The sequence below is a fragment of the Vidua macroura genome, chromosome 3 (genome assembly GCF_024509145.1).
Source record: "Vidua macroura isolate BioBank_ID:100142 chromosome 3, ASM2450914v1, whole genome shotgun sequence".
Lineage (NCBI taxonomy): Eukaryota > Metazoa > Chordata > Aves > Passeriformes > Viduidae > Vidua > Vidua macroura.
Genome location: NC_071573.1, coordinates 12,385,507 through 12,404,223, shown reverse-complemented (window position 1 = coordinate 12,404,223; position 18,717 = coordinate 12,385,507). Strand labels below are relative to the sequence as shown.

General features: G+C 39.8%; 1 protein-coding gene across 3 annotated transcripts; it reads right to left on the bottom strand.

Moving 5' to 3' along the window:
* Positions 1-2,955: 2,955 nt before the first annotated feature.
* LOC128805676 (plasminogen-like) lies at positions 2,956-17,967 on the bottom strand. 3 transcript variants are annotated; one of them, XM_053974525.1, is made up of 12 exons: positions 17,509-17,658; positions 14,916-15,051; positions 14,174-14,280; positions 13,002-13,116; positions 11,803-11,966; positions 11,104-11,233; positions 10,862-10,980; positions 9,264-9,426; positions 8,271-8,401; positions 7,274-7,433; positions 5,674-5,864; positions 2,956-3,542 (listed from the first exon to the last, which is right to left on the bottom strand). In XM_053974525.1, exons 1-12 carry the CDS (start codon positions 17,645-17,647, stop codon positions 3,538-3,540), a joined length of 1,560 nt encoding a protein of 519 aa, XP_053830500.1. In that variant the 5' UTR covers positions 17,648-17,658; the 3' UTR covers positions 2,956-3,537. The 3 variants fall into 3 exon arrangements, with proteins under 3 accessions (XP_053830500.1, XP_053830499.1, XP_053830501.1); XM_053974524.1 differs by lacking the exon at positions 2,956-3,542 and adding an exon at positions 3,566-4,194 and having other exon boundaries at positions 17,509-17,663; XM_053974526.1 differs by lacking the exons at positions 2,956-3,542; positions 17,509-17,658 and adding exons at positions 3,567-4,194; positions 17,887-17,967.
* Positions 17,968-18,717: the final 750 nt, after the last annotated feature.

Below are 18,717 nucleotides of genomic sequence, written 5' to 3'. Positions count from 1 at the left end.
ACTAAATCAAAATGTTGTTAAATCAAAACTTTGTAATGTGCCTAAGTAGTGATTCATGGATATGCCTTCATTTATTTACCAATGTTTATGAATCCAGTCCCCATGGCAAAAAGCACGTGAAACACTCCCAAGACCTCCACAATCGGGGAGTCAACAATGGTTCAAAATGAAATATTCACTAAGTTCTTCCACATAAACAGTTACTTCTGATTATCCTGCCAGCTACTAGGGCTGATGATTGCTACCTCTTGGTGCAAACTTGCTCCCATTTTGTTGTGTCGTGCTGCAACCCTTGAGTACTGTGCAGCCTGCCTCTCCTTCCAGTACAGCAACTCTGAGACTGCACGTACCTGGGTGTCCTTTCTGCTGCAACTTCTGTGCTTCCCTGGCTTCAGGACATGAGTTTGGATTTGAGCAACCACATTGCCATCAGAATGTGTCATGAATGGCATTGGATGCAAATATTCCAGATGTGAAGGGGCATCGTTACTGCCTTTTGCCATGAACCGTGGTCACTTTGCCATTATTACTCAGACAGTGCCTCTCACTCTGAGGTGCCATGTGAATCTTGACTGGCTACTGACCAGTTTGGGGTAGTCAAAGCTTCTGTGCAGGGTAGCACTTTAGATGTGCATAGGCACTCTCCAAGCCATTTTCATTCAAACAGCACATAGGAATTTTTTAGTATATGGTTGATTTATCATTATTGATTTTGTAATCATTAAGTGCCCTTGAACACTCACACTCAGCCCTGCCCTTCTGTTAAGGAATTAGCAGACCAAACTGCAGATCTGAAGGTGATAATACCACACCCTGCAACAGAATTGCTTAAATTACAAGGTCAGAGACTTTTTGAAAATTTTACTGGGGAAATGAAATAAAGCTTTCTGAAGAGAAAGCACATGGTAAAGGACTCTAGTCTTTTAAGCATATAGTTTCATACTGTTGTATGAAAAGTTTAACCTTGTTAGAGGGGGGAGAACTGATCCCTCTCCCTGGTCCAACATGTGATGAAAGTACTGGGAGTATGTGGAAAGTGGTGGGCTTCCTAACAGTGCCCAAGAAGGAGCTGATACCCTATTGGCCTTCGCCCAAATTCTTGTTATTCGTTCCAAAATTTAAAGATCAGGACCGAGACAACAAAACTCTTGGAACCACGCCCAGCTTACAAGTTCAAGTATCAAAAATAGTTGTGTAAATTATCTAATATTAGATAATGTTAAACTTCACAGAAGGAAAGTGTTGCCTCCAAGAACACACTGGAAATCATGGATGATCTTTTTGACCCTTGGGTGCTGAAAGATTGCTGCATGCATTCCCCCCCAGCCTCGAGCCTGATTGTCCTGCAGTTTTTGGACTCAAAAGGTGCTGGAGGGAATGGACTTCATAAAGGGATATTAACTAGATTTATGAATAGGAGCTGCCCCTTACAGGAGTTTCAGCATGCTTTCCTCTTCTTTCCTTTCTTCTCTATCAACTAGATGGGAGCAGGAGAGGAAAGGCCCCAGTGCGGTGGTTCCAGTCTGTTGTCCTGAGATACGGGGTGGCTGTCAGAGGCTGGATAAGCTGAGTGTCTCAAACCAATGCTGGTGCATGTGTGGTTGAGGATGGGTCAGGCCTTGCTTCTGGTGAGACAGTGCTCCACCCCCAGACCCCCAGCCTGGCTGAGCTGTCAATCAATCAATCAATCAATCAATCAATCACTGGAGGCTGTGTGAACCCAGCTCCTGATTCTTTCCCGCTGTAGACAGGGAAAGATTAAAAGAAATTTGATCCAGATCATTTTAGTAGTAGAATTGTACTGTATATCATTTCCCATGATGTCCACTGACCTTTTCTCTCTCCCTGAGTACAGGTTCTGGGAATCTCCCTGAAAGCTGCTTGGTGGGAGGGATAAGGGTGGTGATCTGGGACATGTGTATTTGTTTGGGTTGTAGGGATACCTGGACATGTAAGATTGTGGAGACCAAAAGGCAAGGTGGCCTAAATTGAATTTGCCAAGCTTTTTTTGGAACTCAGCTTACAAGTCCAACAAGTATCACAAATAGTTGTGCAAATTATCTAATGTTAGAGAATGCTAAACCTCAAAGTAGGAAAGTGATGCCTCCAGAAGCACAGGGAATCACTGATGATCTGCTGGATTTCTTTAGGTGCTGAAAGACTGCTGCATGGACTCACCCCCTAGAACCTAATTATCCTGTGATTTTTGGATTCATGGGATGGTGGGGGGAATGAACTGCATAAAAAGATGTTAATTAGGTTTTATTGATATAACAATTGCCCATTGTTTCAATATGCTTTCCTCTTCTTTCCTTTCTACTCTGCCTGCTAGATGGGACTGGGAGAGGAAAGGTACCCTGATTAGACCAAAAGAAGAAAGGTCTCAGTGCGGTGGTCCTGGTTGATGACTTCAGATGCAGGATCATTGTCAAAGACTAGATAGGTTTAGTGTCTTGAGCCACTTTTTGGGGTGCTTGAAATGCTTGCTTATGTGCTGCTAGGTGAGGTGGTGCCTTGCCCTGCCCCCAGACCCCCTCAGCCCTGGCAGAGCTGTCAATCAATCAATCAATCACTGACATGGGAGGGTGGTGCTAACCCAGCTGCTGACTGGCCAAGCGACTGGAAGTCTCTCCTTAGGGGAAAGCCCATGGAGGCTTAATAGATGGAGCACAAGGCCAGCACATGGTCTTGACCCTGCCAGCTTCCTGGAGTTCCTATGTCCCCCACAATGGAATCCTAGGAGGTGGTAGATCTATGTGTGTTCTTCTAAATCTCTTTTGTCTTTCTGTCTTTCTCTGTCTCTCTCTCTTTCTTATCCTAATTCTCTTTTCATGGAACTTTGTGGGTAATGTCAGATCTCATAGGTTTAAAGGTTTCTAGGTGAAATGAGCTAAGTAAATGCTAAGTACTAAATTAATGCTAACTAATGCTATGATAAGTGAATATGTTGTCATATTTAATCCTTTTGCCAAAGTCCCTTTATTTTCTGTGTTTTTGCCAGTAAGCTTTTATGTGATTTTCACCTCTTGAGAGTATCTGGTTGGGATTTCTCTTTGTGCCAACTAGTATAAAGGAACCTTCAATTTAATTCCTGGGTTTAAGTATTTGGGGTGTAACAGGGGTGAAGTAGCAGCTTTACAGCTGCTGTCACATGCAATCATGGTTGACTCACACAGGTATAACACGGATACTCTGACAGACAGTAGCAACTGGTCAGCTTAGCTACTGCTTTGCAATAGCTACTTACACTCAGCCAGTAGTGGTATTTATTGAGGATTCCTATGAATTATTGCATAATTTTTAAAGCCAGTCATAAAACTATACATGGAATGTTGTTTCTGACACAGGGACTGCTTTCCATAAAAATTAGCCTGCATCCAGATTCAGTGGGAAGCCATTGTATTCTTGATCCAAGAAACAAAACCAGGAATTTGGACAAAACCAAGCTTTGATGGCTGGGTACAGTTCAGTCCCCAAGAGGTGACTCCATATTGGACAAATCTGTTCTTCTCTTGGCAGACCAGAGGTCCTCCAACTTCAGCCTAGGGAGGAAAAGAGTATGAAGTAACTTCTCTAGTAATAGGGACACTAAGCATGCAATCAGCAAAATACTGGCAGGAATAATATTGTAGCTCCAAAGGCTTTAAAATGTGACTGACTCAAGGACTGTAGAGAGAGAAAGTGCTTTATTAGACCTACTGGAGTAAAAGAATTGGGGGGGAAAAAACCCCTTGTCTCTAAGCATCCAGGCCATGCTCTTGTTCTGAAGATCCACCAGTTTTGGATGTGAGTACATCCCCAGATCATCGTGAGGTCAATTACACACACAAAAATGGAACTTTCCTAATTTTCCACATCCCCAGCCTGTGTGATCTGGACAAAAATAATTTAACTGTTTTAATGCTGTTCCTCGAAATGCAGGCATAGCAGGATATGAATGCCTGTGTCTGATGATTTTTGACTCTACCAATGAACGCACTGACTACAGTCTCTAAGTCCAGGCAGTATATTACAGGCTTTGCTTCAGGTGAGTGGGGTATTCACAACACTGGGCTAATATGAGTAAGATATTACCTGACACAATTTACCTTCTATGGTGGTCGACTGTGTGAATTAAGAAAAATAAAATGCTGTGTATACCTCAGTTCTTAGGCTTCATGCAGAGATGTTGAGCTTCTGAAACTATTTCTGAGCCTTGAAAATCCAAATTACATGCATTTACCTGCTTATAGTCAAAGTTAGATTATTCTTACCCCACAGTTATCCATGCTCCCCAAAGTAAATTCACCACAAAATTAATTATTTTTAACATTTCCATTCATAAATTCAGGGTGATTATATATTCATATCAAAGAACTTCAGGCATTTTCTGTAACATATTGCAAATATCTGGAAAGACTTCAAGGTTTTTGCTAAATTGGTATCAGTAAGCACTTTCATGAGAGAAGCATATTTCAGCAGCCCATTAAACTGAAGGAGCAACTTTTGCTTCCAAGGTCTTTGCTACAGATAGTTCTTTTCTGCTGCATGTAAGAAGAGCACACAACTCAATTTAGGAATGTGTCTTTTGTTCAACCCTGTCACCTTCCTTTGCAAAATAAGTAACTCATGCAAAGCTGCACTATACTTTAAGAAATGTCGTACCACTTTGACCAATGTGAACTATGAATTAAGGAAGTGACAAAACAGGACAGAGCAAAACCTCTTTTATCTAATTTTGCAAAACAAAGCTGCCTTTTAACAATGCAAGCTAAGGTCACCCTCCTGAAAAGATAAAGCACAACACAAGCAGAATTCTTATGATAATAACAGTCACATATTTAAGTAGCACATAACTAGAGAAATACTAGAAATGTCTGTTTTCTTCTTATTCACCTAAAAGAAAAAGACATCCTTCAGAATGCACTGTAAAATGACATAGGCTACAGGACATATACTAACTAAAGAGCACTTGCTGCAAAATGCAGCAGTACAGATCTGAGAGCTGCAGGATTGATGTAATTGTTACATTGCAGGCCTAGTCACTGTCCTGGTTTTGGCTTAGATAGAGTTAATTTTCTTCTTAGTAGCTGCTAGAGTGCTGTGTTTTAGGTTTAATATCAGAATAACAATTATAACACATTGATATTTTGGTTGTTGCTACGTAGTGCTTACTCTAAGTCAAGGACTTTTCAGTTACCCCTTCTCTGCCAGTGAGGAGGTGCACAAGAAGCTGGGCAGAAACACGGCCAGGACAGCTGACCTGGCCTGGCCACAGGGATATTCCATCCCAAAGAACAACATGCTTATTACATACACTGGATGGAGCCACTAATTGCTGCTCAGGGACAGGCTGTGCCTTGGTCAGCAATTTTATTGTGCATCACTTTTGTTCTTTGGGTTTTGTCCCTCTCTCACGTTTTCATTACAATTATTATTATTATTGCTGCTATTATTATTATAATTATTGTATATAATTTTGTTTAAATTATTAAACCATTCTTATCTCATGAGTCTTACTTTTTTTAAAATTCTCCTCCCCACCAAAGAAGGGGTGGGGGAATAAGTGAGCAGCTGCATGGTACTTAGTTTCTGGCTGTGGTTAAACCATGACACTCAAGAATAATTTTGATAGGTTGCTATTTCCTGTACCCACAGACTCTACAGGAGGTGATGCTTATAGCCAGCTGTTACCAGATGTGGTGAGTGTAGTCAGGCCAATGTTTCGTTCCATCATTCCAGGGGACGCATTCGGTGCAGACTGTTGTGTATGATCATCACACCTCTTGAGATTGCAGTACTCCCATATCGTGTTGGGGTCAGTGGTGAAACACCACGGGCTGCTGTCACCGTCTGGGTTTCTACAATAGTTGTCCCTCAAATCCCTGCACAAATAAAATCAACAGTCATGCTACATAAGACTGAAAGTAAGCATAGGAATATCTTGACAAAATACAAATACAAAATACAAAGTACAAATAAATAGATTTATTGTTGGTTTTACTTATGGCCAGATATCCTATTACCAGCAAGCACATCTGTGGTTGTGATGCTAGTGAAGAGTTGTATTTCACATGTGCATTAGAGTCTTGACTATATGTATACATAAGGAAACAATTCAACTACTGGCTTATTCTCTGGATGTAATATTTCAATACAGAATGTCTGAATTAGTAATATATATGCATGAACATTCATACTGTTGGGGGGAACTTAGGCTTTTCCAAAATTTTTTAAATGTCAAAATTCCTTCTTATATTCAGAAGAATGGCAAATAAATGCTTATGCAATTGATCCCATCTTATACCCCAAAACTCCATTTTTACTGACTTCAGTGAGACCACTCCCATGCCTGTGCTTGCTGGGGCATGGGGGAGTAGAATTTATCTTTTCAATAATTTGCAGAGTTGCAGTATTTCCCCCTCCTAAATCACAGCATGGTCTCAGAATAAAAAAGAACTGTGATGCCTTTTCTCTGAATATGACAGAACACATGAATCCCACATTTCCCAGCTTGATTTGAATTTTTAAAAATATTTTTGAAAGATATCATCCCCCTCTGAGGATATTCCAGTTTTTTTAATGACAAAATATAAATGAAAATTTCAAATTATTTAGGGTGACAGCATAAAAAGGACAAAAAATTAGAAAAGTATTAAGCCTTCCTGCTTATAATCCACTAAGCATGATGGATTTCCTCACAATTGCTCCTGTAATTGTTACCCCGTTGCTCTCCTGCCGTTATTAAAAACTGGCACATTAGTGATTTTGATTATCTTGAAACTGCTCCAGTCATTCCTGGTGCAGTTTTGTTAGTCTGAAGAAGATAAATCAAGGGGAAATTTCAGTGTACACAATTCTGGGCGCCCAATTCCAACTGCAAAGAACACTTAGTTGGTATTTCTAAGCCTGACATATCTGACTGTGTGTTTTATATAATAAATGCTGTGTCCTGCCCAGATTAAGTCATTAGAAAGGCCACAACAAAAAGTCTCAAATTCATAAATGAAACACGTATTTCAGTAGGTGCCTTGTCTCTGGGTGCAAGTCTCCTGGTGTTGGTTGCAGAAGATCATATTTAAGAGTAAGGGACACAGCTGTATTTTACTCAGAATTTAGATAACAAGGAAACAGAATTCTTACAAACGAGACTATCAGAAAACATTTCTGTATCTTAGAAAAGTTCTCTTATCGATATATTCCTTAGCAGTGTTTTAAAGCATAGCTGTGCAAAGATAATACAACCAGCAACTGTTATTGCCAGAGAAAGCGAGAAAAGGTGAGATAAACGTACGCGTCCGGGAATCTGTCCGGGGTTTTTATATGCCTGTGTGGGAACATGGAGCTCCAGGCCTGGCACTTCTTTCCTGATACAGTGACAGAAGTTGTGCCACGATAACTCTGGCCTTTGCCTTGGTAGCACTCCTCTGTTAGGGGAGCTTGTACAGGCACATCTGTGGCAAACAACAGAAAGTGGTCTTTGGCATTGTAATTTTAATGTTCTTACTGAGCAGGCACAAGAAAGCCTCAAACACACAGGATGACAAAAATAAATGACTCGTTTATGCAGACAGTATCCAGTGAAGTCATCACACCTGCAGCAGAAGAGCATTTCCAAAGATACTGAGAAAACTTTCACAGTTTTAACATCTTATGTTAGATGTTTTTCAGTGAAGGGTTCAGCAGTTAGTTTCATTTTGGCATCAGTGAACATGTCAGAATTAAAGATAAGAATGTTCTCATGCAAAATCCTCAAAGATTAGATACTGGTGATTTTGCCCGTGATATTTCTCAAACAGACATTATGTTAAACTTCAGTCTCTCTATCATCCTTTTGATTGTGCTAAGATGTTCTTGTTAATTTTGTGCTTAAATGAATGAATGTTTCAATGTGATTTTTAATTACATTGAAAGCTCTTGTCCTCTCATTTGTGGCTAACTTCCAAAAATAGGAGTTAATTTTGTTTAGCAATTTTTCATCCCTTTAAACCTTTTCATTTTTCAATTATTTTGCTATAATTGGCCTACCTTTGGGAAGAAAGGAATATAAAAACATAAATATCTTTCATCCTGTAATTCTTCTGTTGAGTCAGCTCGTGATTTGCATCTTTCACTGTATTTCCCTAACCACTGAAAGTTTAATATTTGGCAGATTTTGCAACATGCCAGGCAGACAAACATTAAGAGTGACAACGTGACTGAAAAAAAAAAATCAATACATTTACAATCTGAAACAATAAATCTTTCACTGTTTTAAAGTCTTTATCTCAAGTACAGTCCACCATTCATACCAGCAATCCCTTGTTCTGTCCTGTCACAGGGAGGAATTGTGCAATATTCCCATCTAATGCTGCTGTTGGTGGTGTAGCACCAAGGCTTCTTCTCTCCATCAGGGTTTCTACAGTAGTTTTCCTCTAAGCCCCTTAAAACAGGAAATAGGAACATTGACCTTAAACCAGTCATAGAAATCCAGAAGAGTTATGTGCAGGACTATTAACAACTACTGCACGCAGAATTCAATTCAGTGGTGTATTTATTCTTTTTGGATATTGATTAAACCATGCATCACTCCTTTGGGACTAATCAATGGTCTTCAACTTCACAGTCTGAATGCTGAAGATATAGGAAGAACTTTTCCAATGCTTACACTTTCTGCTCTTGTTGTTGAGGTCAAGATGCAGCAGTAAGAGCACACAAGGCACTGATATCCCTGAGATTACAGTAAGAGCCAGGCAAGGCTGGATGTGACAGACTGGAAGTGTGTAGATAGGAGCACTGTTGCATGCTGCTCTCTGCCCTGTGAGAGTGAACAGGGTTTCACTTCCCTAGGAAAACTTGCAGGATCAAACTACAGAGCTATAAACCAGGTCAGTTGCAGCTATTCCTGCACATCGGTAATGCTCTGCAAACTCAGCTCCTCTGACCTTGGAGCACAAGGATGTACTGGAGTATGTTGTCCTTGGAGCATCACTCTTCAAAAGAGTAATGCACTGAAAATGCACCAAAACACAGCCAAGGGATTTTTAACATAAAAGTAGTGAACTACTTACAACTCTGCTGTGGGATGTGGAGGAGACAAGTGAGAAAAATACACGAGAATAAACAGGGAGGCAGAAAAAAACGAAGAGCAAGACCTGAACAGAAGTAATGAGCACTGACAGCTAGTGAGAATTACAAGTTAACAATATAAATGAAGAAAACCTGTCCTCCTCTTGCCTCTGCATCTGGATTGATAGGGAATAACTGTTCTTTGGTATTTGTTAGAATGATGAGGCTCAGCGTACTTGCAGGGATATCTGTCAGGAATCCAGCCATGCTTGTGAGGAAACTGCGTGTTCCAGTGTTGACAGGCATTTCCCGATTCGGTGACAGCTATCCTTCCTCGATAGTCTTCACCTCTCCCTGAAAGACACTGGGAGTCTAGGCCAGAGAGTGGTGGGGGTGTAGCTGTAACAGAAAAAGAAAAAAAAAGAAAAGGAAAGGGAAGGGGAGGAAAATACTGGTAAGTAGTGCTTTCAAAAATATATAAACACCTTTGTTTCTGTAATGTTGCAGATGTATTCTTTTTTCTTTCAGCAGAGGTTACACTGGTTAAAAACCATGTCAAAATCAAAGAGGACATTTTTATGAGCCTCCAGACTGCCAGATGGATGTCCTGTGTCTGCCCTTTTACAGCAGCCAGTAAATAACTTTGCTGGGTTGAGCCAGACTCTGTGCCTACTGTTCCCTGAGAGCAGAACAGGAAAGGCAGTGAGTAGTCTTGCACAGTCTTGTAAACCCAAGTGAGATGGAGTACAGTAATATAATACAGGTAGGGTGGAAGGCCAGAAAGGACCAAGAAGAAATTGTGAGAGAAAGCAGAACAGCCTTCAGAGCTAAACCTCTGGAGTCAGTGAATTGGGGAAGAGGGACAGAAGATATAGTGAAAAAAAGAAAGTGAAATAGTCTGCCATGTGGGGAACAGCAAAGAAAACAAGAGTAATGATCAGAGGCTCTCTGCAGAGAGCAAATGGAAAATTAATTTACAGCGCATACCTATAATATACAGAATTTCCCAAGGACATGAGTATGACCCTAAAAGGTTGGTATGCTCCTTAAACTTTAAGTTTTAACAACAGGATGGAAATGCTATGGTAGCTGTCACAATTTATCATACAAAAGTCTGTAAATAGTTATTCTGCCATCTGTAATTAAGCATGCTGAAGAGAACTACATCTAGCAAACACACACCACTGCTTAGAGCACTGGCAAGTGCAGATACATAAGAAAGCAATCTCTAGAGAGAAAAAACACACATTTTTTTTTCTCAAAGTGCAATACACTTCTACAATTGGGAATGTTATCTCTTAATTCAGTGCCTTGGAAATACCCAGATTTAGTGTGCTCAACTTAATGGGTTAAGCTAGCTCACTGATAAGTCAGGTTTTTCTCCTGAGGCCTGAACCTGTTTCTCAGGATTCATCCCTTGCTAAGAAAAAGGCAGTGCTGGCTGTGCAGATCAGACCCAGGTAAAATATCACAGTATAGCCACATGGTAATTTAGATGATTTCTATGAGTTAGCAAATCAGCAGTAAACTACCACCTGATTTAACCTTAATGTCTTGCCTCCCAGGTAGGTTGAAAAGTAAAGTGGTTAAGGGCAAATTATGGTTTCCCGTAACATCTTTGCCTGTACTGCACTTTGTGACACCTTCATCCTCAGTGACCATGCATGATTTTACATAATAGAAGTTTAATGAATGATTCTGCTTATTAATGTGCACTTTCCCTGGTTCACAGAGATACCTCTAGGTTACTTAGAACTGTGGTTTCTTTTCTTTCCCCTCCCTGCATAATTTTAATGAGCTATCCTCTGGAGTGATCTCAGGAAATCAGACTCACTGCAACGAGGAATGTTGCAATATTCCCAGCGTTTATTCGGGTTGGTAGTGAAACACCAGGGCCGAAGTTCACCATCAGGATTGCGGCAATAATTCATCTTCAGATCCTTCTCTGGATAGCTGTACATTGAAAATGAAGAGAAACTTGTGAGTCAGCAATAGCCATGTGTAGCAATGAGGCTGTCTGCAGGCAGGGTCTTCCAGGCTCTGTGGGAATGAATTTGGTGCTGAGTGCCAACTCACTGCTTCAGGATAAATCCATGCATATGAGGCTCCTGGACATCCCAGCGCTGGCACTCCAGACCAGACTCTGTTCTCGAAACTTCTCCGCGGTAATCCTCGCCGTTACACTGCATGCACTCCCCTGTAGGTCCTAGGCAGAAGGAAATAAAGCAAGGAACGCTCCAGCCTGTTCATGGAAGATTATGCTGAAAGGACAAGTGGGGTTTGCTCCAGCTAACAATGAAAGGAATTCAGAAATCTGTGCACTACAGCCTGGCCAAATTAATAATGCTTCAGGAATATGTTTCACTTGCAGGGAGGAATTTGTCATGTGTCTATATGTACTGGTAGCAATGGGAGTTCAGTGTGTTGCACAGCACTTGGGTCAGTCTTTACCCGTGTTACAATTAAATAAATTGCTGGTGTAAGAGCAATATAGTCCTTATCCAGATCATTGTCGTTCTCTGCCAGTAGAGTTAAATGTAACAAGACAGTTGAAGATAAAGCAAACAATATCAGCAAATTTAGTTCTTCTATATTTACAAAATAACTTTGATAACTCAAGCCAGTTAGGGAAACAACCTCTCTGTTGAGAACTTCTTAAGTTCATCTTGATTTAAATTCTAATTTGAAAAAAATAATCTGTAAAAATAAAGGACAGAAATGTAGCAGGAATAATATTATCTAACTGAACATCTCTTCTCTGAAAAGTAAATATACCTTCTCCAGTGTGCGTGACCTGGTCCTCACACTCTGGGATGGCACAGTAATCAAATCTCGTAGCAGGATCTGTTGTGTAACACCAGGGTCCACTTTCATCTGCATCAGGGTTTCTGCAGTAATTTTCTTCCAACCCTGCATTGGGGTGTTTTTCAGGTGTATAACTGTAATAGTATTAAAATTCTATTTTAATCCCAGTACTTTAGTGGCACAGAAGGGAAACGTCTAACCTGCTCAGCTAGCTGTGAATTTTATTCATTCACAGTAAAAATGAGAGAAACTGATTTCCCATTGTAAACCATAAATGAAAACTGAAAAATCATTCCTAACTACAATTATTAGTAGCTTTCTCCCTAGCCCCAGTTGCTAGTAAGAAGTGAGCTTAAAGCCTGTAAGGACAATGACAGTCTCAAAGGACAATTGTTGTCTTTAATACGTGCATCCAGTTGATCTAATCAGCTCAGTACAACCTGTGGCTCTGTCATGTGTTTGTCTTAATGGAGCTAATTTAAAAGTTGTGTATTTCTAGAGATTATTCACCAAACACAACTAGGTCTCACATAGATCTGAAGCAAGTGAAGCTAGGCTTCTTCCTACAGCAATCTTCCCAGAGAAGGCTAAATTACTTTAAAATTATCTTAACAAGAGTATTTGAGTGTATTTAATTAGAATAAAACCAAAATAATTAAAAAAATAAAACTTCAGTATAGATCAGAGGACACAGGACCTCTGCTTCCCCACTTGCTTCAGTGAGCCCAATGGCAGCCAGCCCTGAGAAAACTCTACCTAGCCAGATCCATTTGGCCCTTGGATACTTTTCTCAATTTTTTTTTTTTTTACTATCTGTATGGCAGGTGGGGGGGGGGGGGGAGGCTAGATTTGGACAGATCTCACTTTATACAGAGGAGAGTAATTCTGACCCCACTGTTACCAACAGCAAAAATCTTCATTGTGTTGAGAGAAGGAGCATTTAACCTCACATTTAGACACAAGTTCTCTGGCTCACAATGCATCCTTTCCTTATCCAGATCATTGCAATAGAAGCAAAAGTAACAAGACAGATAAAGATAAAGCTGTTTTAAAAGGTCACCTGACAACAGGATTTGATAACTTGCACTATAAATCTGCGTATATATATGAAGATGAGAAAACTTGGAAAAGGTTCAGAGCAGCAAAAAGAAATGTAAATAGGGACATACTTTGGTTTGTGGGGTATTTTTTCTGCCCACTTCTGGCATGGAATACCCCTCTGAGTCTTGGCTTCTGTGCCTCTGTAGTCTGTCCCAATCCCTCTTTTACACTGCATAAGGTAAACTGAAATGGAATCAAATTTATTAATTCAGTGGTGTTACAACATTCATTTCCCGGTACTGAAAATCTGCAGATATAACTTAAGCTCAGCTGTACATGATGAACCATGTTTTACTCATGTTTTGAACCTCTTGTGCCTGCAAACATTCTATAATGTATTTTAAAATAAATTAATTACAGCTACTAAGCATCTAAAGAGAGAAATTTCTGCAGCATTGTTATAAAGCTATATAAGCAAGTCAAAAGAACAGCTATATCAAGTTTTTGATATGCAAAAAAAAAATGCAGGCTTATACTATTATAATACAGAGATAAATAGGAATGTCTTTCACCAGCAGCTGGGGATTCTTGGAAAGGTATTATTCATAAACACATTTGCAGTGTCGGTGTCATCCAGCTATCCCTTTAAGCCAGAAAATACTTGGTTATCAAAATGCACTTGTCATATAAGTGGCTCCCAAACTTTTGATTCATCCTAGCCTTGGACTCTCCCAGGTATTTTTCTAGAGGAACTCTAAGACAGAGAATGCAAATCATGTCAATAGTGCTTCTATTGGCAACAGGCACTGAAAAATCTCCCTTTATTGAGGTCAGTGATATTGATTTCCCCTTCTTTTTTCTCTTTTTTGTTTGCACAAGAAGAATCTCCCAAAACCTCAAAATATAAAATGGCAATGTTAAATCAATCTAACAGGAGACCAATCTGCTAGGAAAAAATGTGTTCCTCCTAAATTATTTTAGCCTGTCTAAATAATAAAGCTGGACACATCTGACACCCAGGGAGAGGAGGTGAAGACTATATAACTGGGTCTGGGAGGAAGGCAACAAGTAACTTCCCAGTTCAAATGGCACATGGAGACCCCCATGGATCTAGGCCTTGGTATTTGATCCTTCTTGAACAGCATTTTTAGTAATGTGGCTTCTTCCTGTTTGCCCCCCAAATTCTCTATTAGTTTTGTGCCCTATACAGGAATTTGCTCCAGCACTGCAGCAGAGAACAGAATGATGCCATTAGAATAGTCTTGATGAGTAAATATGTAACATCTTACTGTACACATACTTCTCTTCTCATAAAGATCTGTGTCTGTGCTGGTGAATGTCACTGTCATTTTAGCATTTTCAGCCAGTGTTAAACACTGTAGTATTTTCCTGGTGAATAGGAAAGCCCTGTTGAAATTGAGAACAAAGCAATATTGACATAAGAAGCAATATTTTAAATTAAATTCAAATTATTCAACTCATAATTATTTTTCTACGAATTATTAATTTGCTAGCACTGTCTTATATTAATTCTTATCTTCCAGATACTGCACTCAATATTTTAGACAAATAAGAGATTAGGGTTACCTACTACTCTCAAGTGGCTCACTTATTCAGGATATATGACTACATGAATAAATTATTGTGTGGGAAATTAGAAACTGCATTGGCAAAACATTATCAGCATCATCCTAGCTGCTCAGGTGAGTGACTGTCCCTACAATGAACTAGAAACCTTGCACTCTTGTGGAAAAAAGCAGCATCCAGCCAGAGAGGCTCAATCAGTTCTCCATGTAATGTTGGATACAAACGGGAACTTGAACATTTACATAAAATGAGTAGTACATTGTAAATCCACTCTTTACTTGATCCTGTGGTAATTTATGGCTGGAGATAAGTCACAAGCTAAAGGCACAGTGGGAGACACTGTTGTAGGCAGAGCTGCAGCAGAATGGGGGTGTTGGTTCTGAGTAAAGGTAGGAACATATCATTGATATGCAGACACCCACAGTGGCACAGTTTTAAGATTCAACAGAAATTACCTGCAGGTAAAATTTCTTTCAGCTTCACATTTGTCTGCACATTCTCTTTCATTATTTGTCTTATAAAGCTGTTTGTTTCGAGTAAGTATCCAAACACCATCTGTTTTTGAATAGTCATCCAGTATATCTCCTTTCACTAGAAGGGAAAGAAAGGAATCAGATGTTAAAAATGAGAATTCTGCAGTTAAGAAGATCTCTGGATTTCAGTCCCATTTTCCATGTAGTTTGGACAGGTGAAGACACAATTTATTTTGCATAATTCTGGGTAAAAGATGATAAACTCTGAGGTTATTTCTATCTGTTGACAGAACCACAGCTGAATGACTGCAACATGTCATGGGAAGAGGCGGAAGAAAGATGTAGAGGCAATTCTGATTAGAGTTATGCATGAGTTTGAAGCTAAAAGCAAAAAATGGGAAACAAGAGTGAGGGGGAACGGAGAGAGAGACTAAGTGGTGTATACACCAACCAGAGAAAGATGAAGGGAAGTGATACCCATATCAAGGTTTTGGAGAAGCATGAATTAGGTGGATGGGAGATTATGACCTGTCATGTAGATTGTGCAATCCCTGCAGCTTCATTGGTCACTGCCTAGTTGTTTGTCCCAAGATGTCCTGTCCTAGAGCAAGGCACCTCAATCACAAAGTTACTATATAGCCTTTTACAATGCCCACCATTGTTTATTGCAATGGATTGAGCAGGCTTAGTAATGAAATTGTCAGGCTACATTTCTGTTGCAACAAATTAACCCAAGATTTTAAATTAGTAAATCAGTTAGTATTATTAGATCTGAAAGCTACATATGCATACGATTTATGTTATCTACCTGCTAAGAATTCTAACACACCTCTAAAATACTGTAGCTCACAATAGAGTTTACCACCTAATTGATTTTTCTTTTTATGTCTAAAAAGATTCTATGTTTCTGTTCCTAATTTCTACAAGAGTTTATTTCCATCTCCAGCATCAGGTTACAGTGTTGCACAAGTGAGTTTAATTGGCCATATGGTTTAATGATTTCATTTTTTTCAATATAGATTATTATTGACAGATGCAGGAAGTACATAATTTTGTGCAGCGTGCTCACAGGTAATGTTGTGAATCTTTCATTTACACACTCATATTAGGGCTGAATTCACTGCAACATCACTCCAGTGTTACTAATTCCCGTGACATATGGGCCATTCATCACCTACCTCCATATGACACAGATTCACACAAAATAAAAGATATTTTGGCCACTAATGAAAATAAGATTATTCATTGCCTGAGGGCATTTTCTGTGTCTCTTTGCAGAGTTGGATCAGTGCTATAAAACCTGCATGTCTTAAGAAATCCCTGACACTGAGGGATCTAGAGTCCTACTGTTACAGCAGGACTATGCAGAACACCAATAGCCTAGCCTACTAATTTCTCCTGATGGAGTTAGTAAACAAGTGCTTCCTTTCCTGAATTTTTTCCTAACTTGACTGAGGCCACTGTTCTGGGGGACTAGAAAAAGAAAATACTCCTTCCCAAACTTTGTTTACTCATCTTAAAACTCTATTTTTTCAAAGAGCTCTATTTTGGATACTATTTCTTTTCAGTGACTATAAGAAAAAAATTATTACAGTTGGATTGAGAATGAATACATGGGAATTTGGATGGCATGCATAAACTAAAAGGCAAGACAGATTGGCAGAAACTTAGATAACAGAAAAGAAAAGGTGATGCTGGTTGCCTGAAAAACACTGCAAAGTGTAAACTTAAGAAAAGAATATAAGAGATTTTAAATGCACCAGGGAATATATTAGTCTGACTAAAATCTATATAAACCCAGATATTGCACAGGATAATTGAACAGTATATTCAAATACATGTAAAAAACCAAATTTCTTCACTTCCATAAGCATCTTTGCAGATTTGACCAGTGCTAACCCAGTAGACATAAAAATTGGCTTTCAGGCAGTTGTGGACCATCACTTTTGAGCAAGTCAGCTAGAGCTGATAACAATGAACAAATAAAACCCCCCACTTTCTCAGCTGTCTTTTATAACCTTCTACAATCACACAATGATATGTCCCTGGTATTCTGACCTTAAGTGTCTGAACTATTAAAAACTCTTAAAAACTGTACTGATATGTATTTATCAGTTCTTTAAAAAAGTCATTTAAGTGCCATGTAATTATATGTCATTTCAAAGTACAAGAGAGTATGGTATCTGATTGAAATCTGATTGAAATATATGTAATATGTGTAATATTTATTTACAGAATTTGTAGATAAGCTTGAAATCCATATATTACCATCAGTGGAATATCTATCTTCTTCTGGAACTGTAGGAAAGAATTCTGGACATATGCCTGGAATAGGTGATCTAGGTTACTGGGGAGTAAATTTCTACCTACTGCCCTCAGGAAAACAAGGGACAACATTTTTATTGTAAGTGTTTGACAACAGAAAATGTGAAATTTCTCACAGGAATATTAAGGAGCCTGTTAATTTTTTCATTTTGTTTTAAATATTCTATTTCAAAGCTTTAAGACTCCTGTCATAAAGGATGAAAATCAGTATCACTGTGCTTAACAATGCTTGGCAGTAAACAAGCTTTACCTTTAGCATTTGATCCAAAGCCTGCTGAAATTAGAGAGAACTTCTCACTGACTGCTGTGGGTTTTGCACAAGCGTTTGACAGGCTGCTTCCCAAGGGTGCCCACATCTCTGGCCATAGGAAGTGTTTGCCTGGGGCCATTAGCTGCCCATGCAGACACCAAGGCAGCTGGTCTTCTGGTGTTGCTATGAACACAACCCTGGGGCAACCACAGCTCTCACTTTGCTCAGCAGCAGCTCCTTCTGACCAGCAAGGCCGGAACCCGTCATTGTCCAGGAAAGGAGTGACACGTTGACTGAGGGACCTACCTTCACCACACACAGCCTGCTAGTGTTTGGCCCCAGTCTCAACCAGGCAAGCAGAAGGCAAAGGACTCTTACCTGAGCTGAGCAAGAAAAGCAAGAGAAAGGCAGCTTTGCTAATCCCCATTTTGGCCCAGCTGGTGGGTGCTGGAAGTTTTGTCTGTTGGTGCGCAAAGTTTTATTGACTCACACTGGAGTGAGGCAGCATCGAACAAACAAGGCAGGAGGGTTAAGTTAATCATTCTCCTGTGCTGTGCTCCCCTTGCCATGGTGTGGCTATCAAAACAACCTTGAATTGGATGGATTACCAAATCAGGCTCAATAATTTCTACTGGATACTGGGAAATGTGAAGGCACTTTCTTCTTTTGTGGGACACGTTTGTTGTTTTTTCTCAGATTGCTTGGCATCACTTTGTTAAGGTAAAGATGAAGATCATAGTGGTGGAAAGTATGGGAACAAGACACAATCCACCCACCTAATTCTATATAGTGCTGGGTATTCAGCTTTAGGTCCCAATAGTATTTCCAATCAGAGACTTGGACTGCTTTAAATTGGAACTGCTGCTGATTTATGTACCTGTGTCAGTCCTCCAAAACAGACCCTGATAATGCTAACTCTATATCAGAATTGTTTTTAACAGCCTCCAATGCCCTTTCTGGAGGAAAAAAAAATACTTCCCTCAGCTTTTTCCGTTTCTGGTTTAGTTTTTGTTGTTCATGACTTGGGAGGTATCATTCACTTTGGTTCAGTGTATGATGTGCCTTTGGCCTCCAGGCAAAACTGCTGATATCTCAAGTCTGCCCAGACCCCAGGGTGTGTGCAGGGTACCCCATGCATTTCAGCAACATCTGTCACATCTGTCAACACCATGGGGCTCAGCTAAGGCAAGCCAGGCACTCCCAGCCATA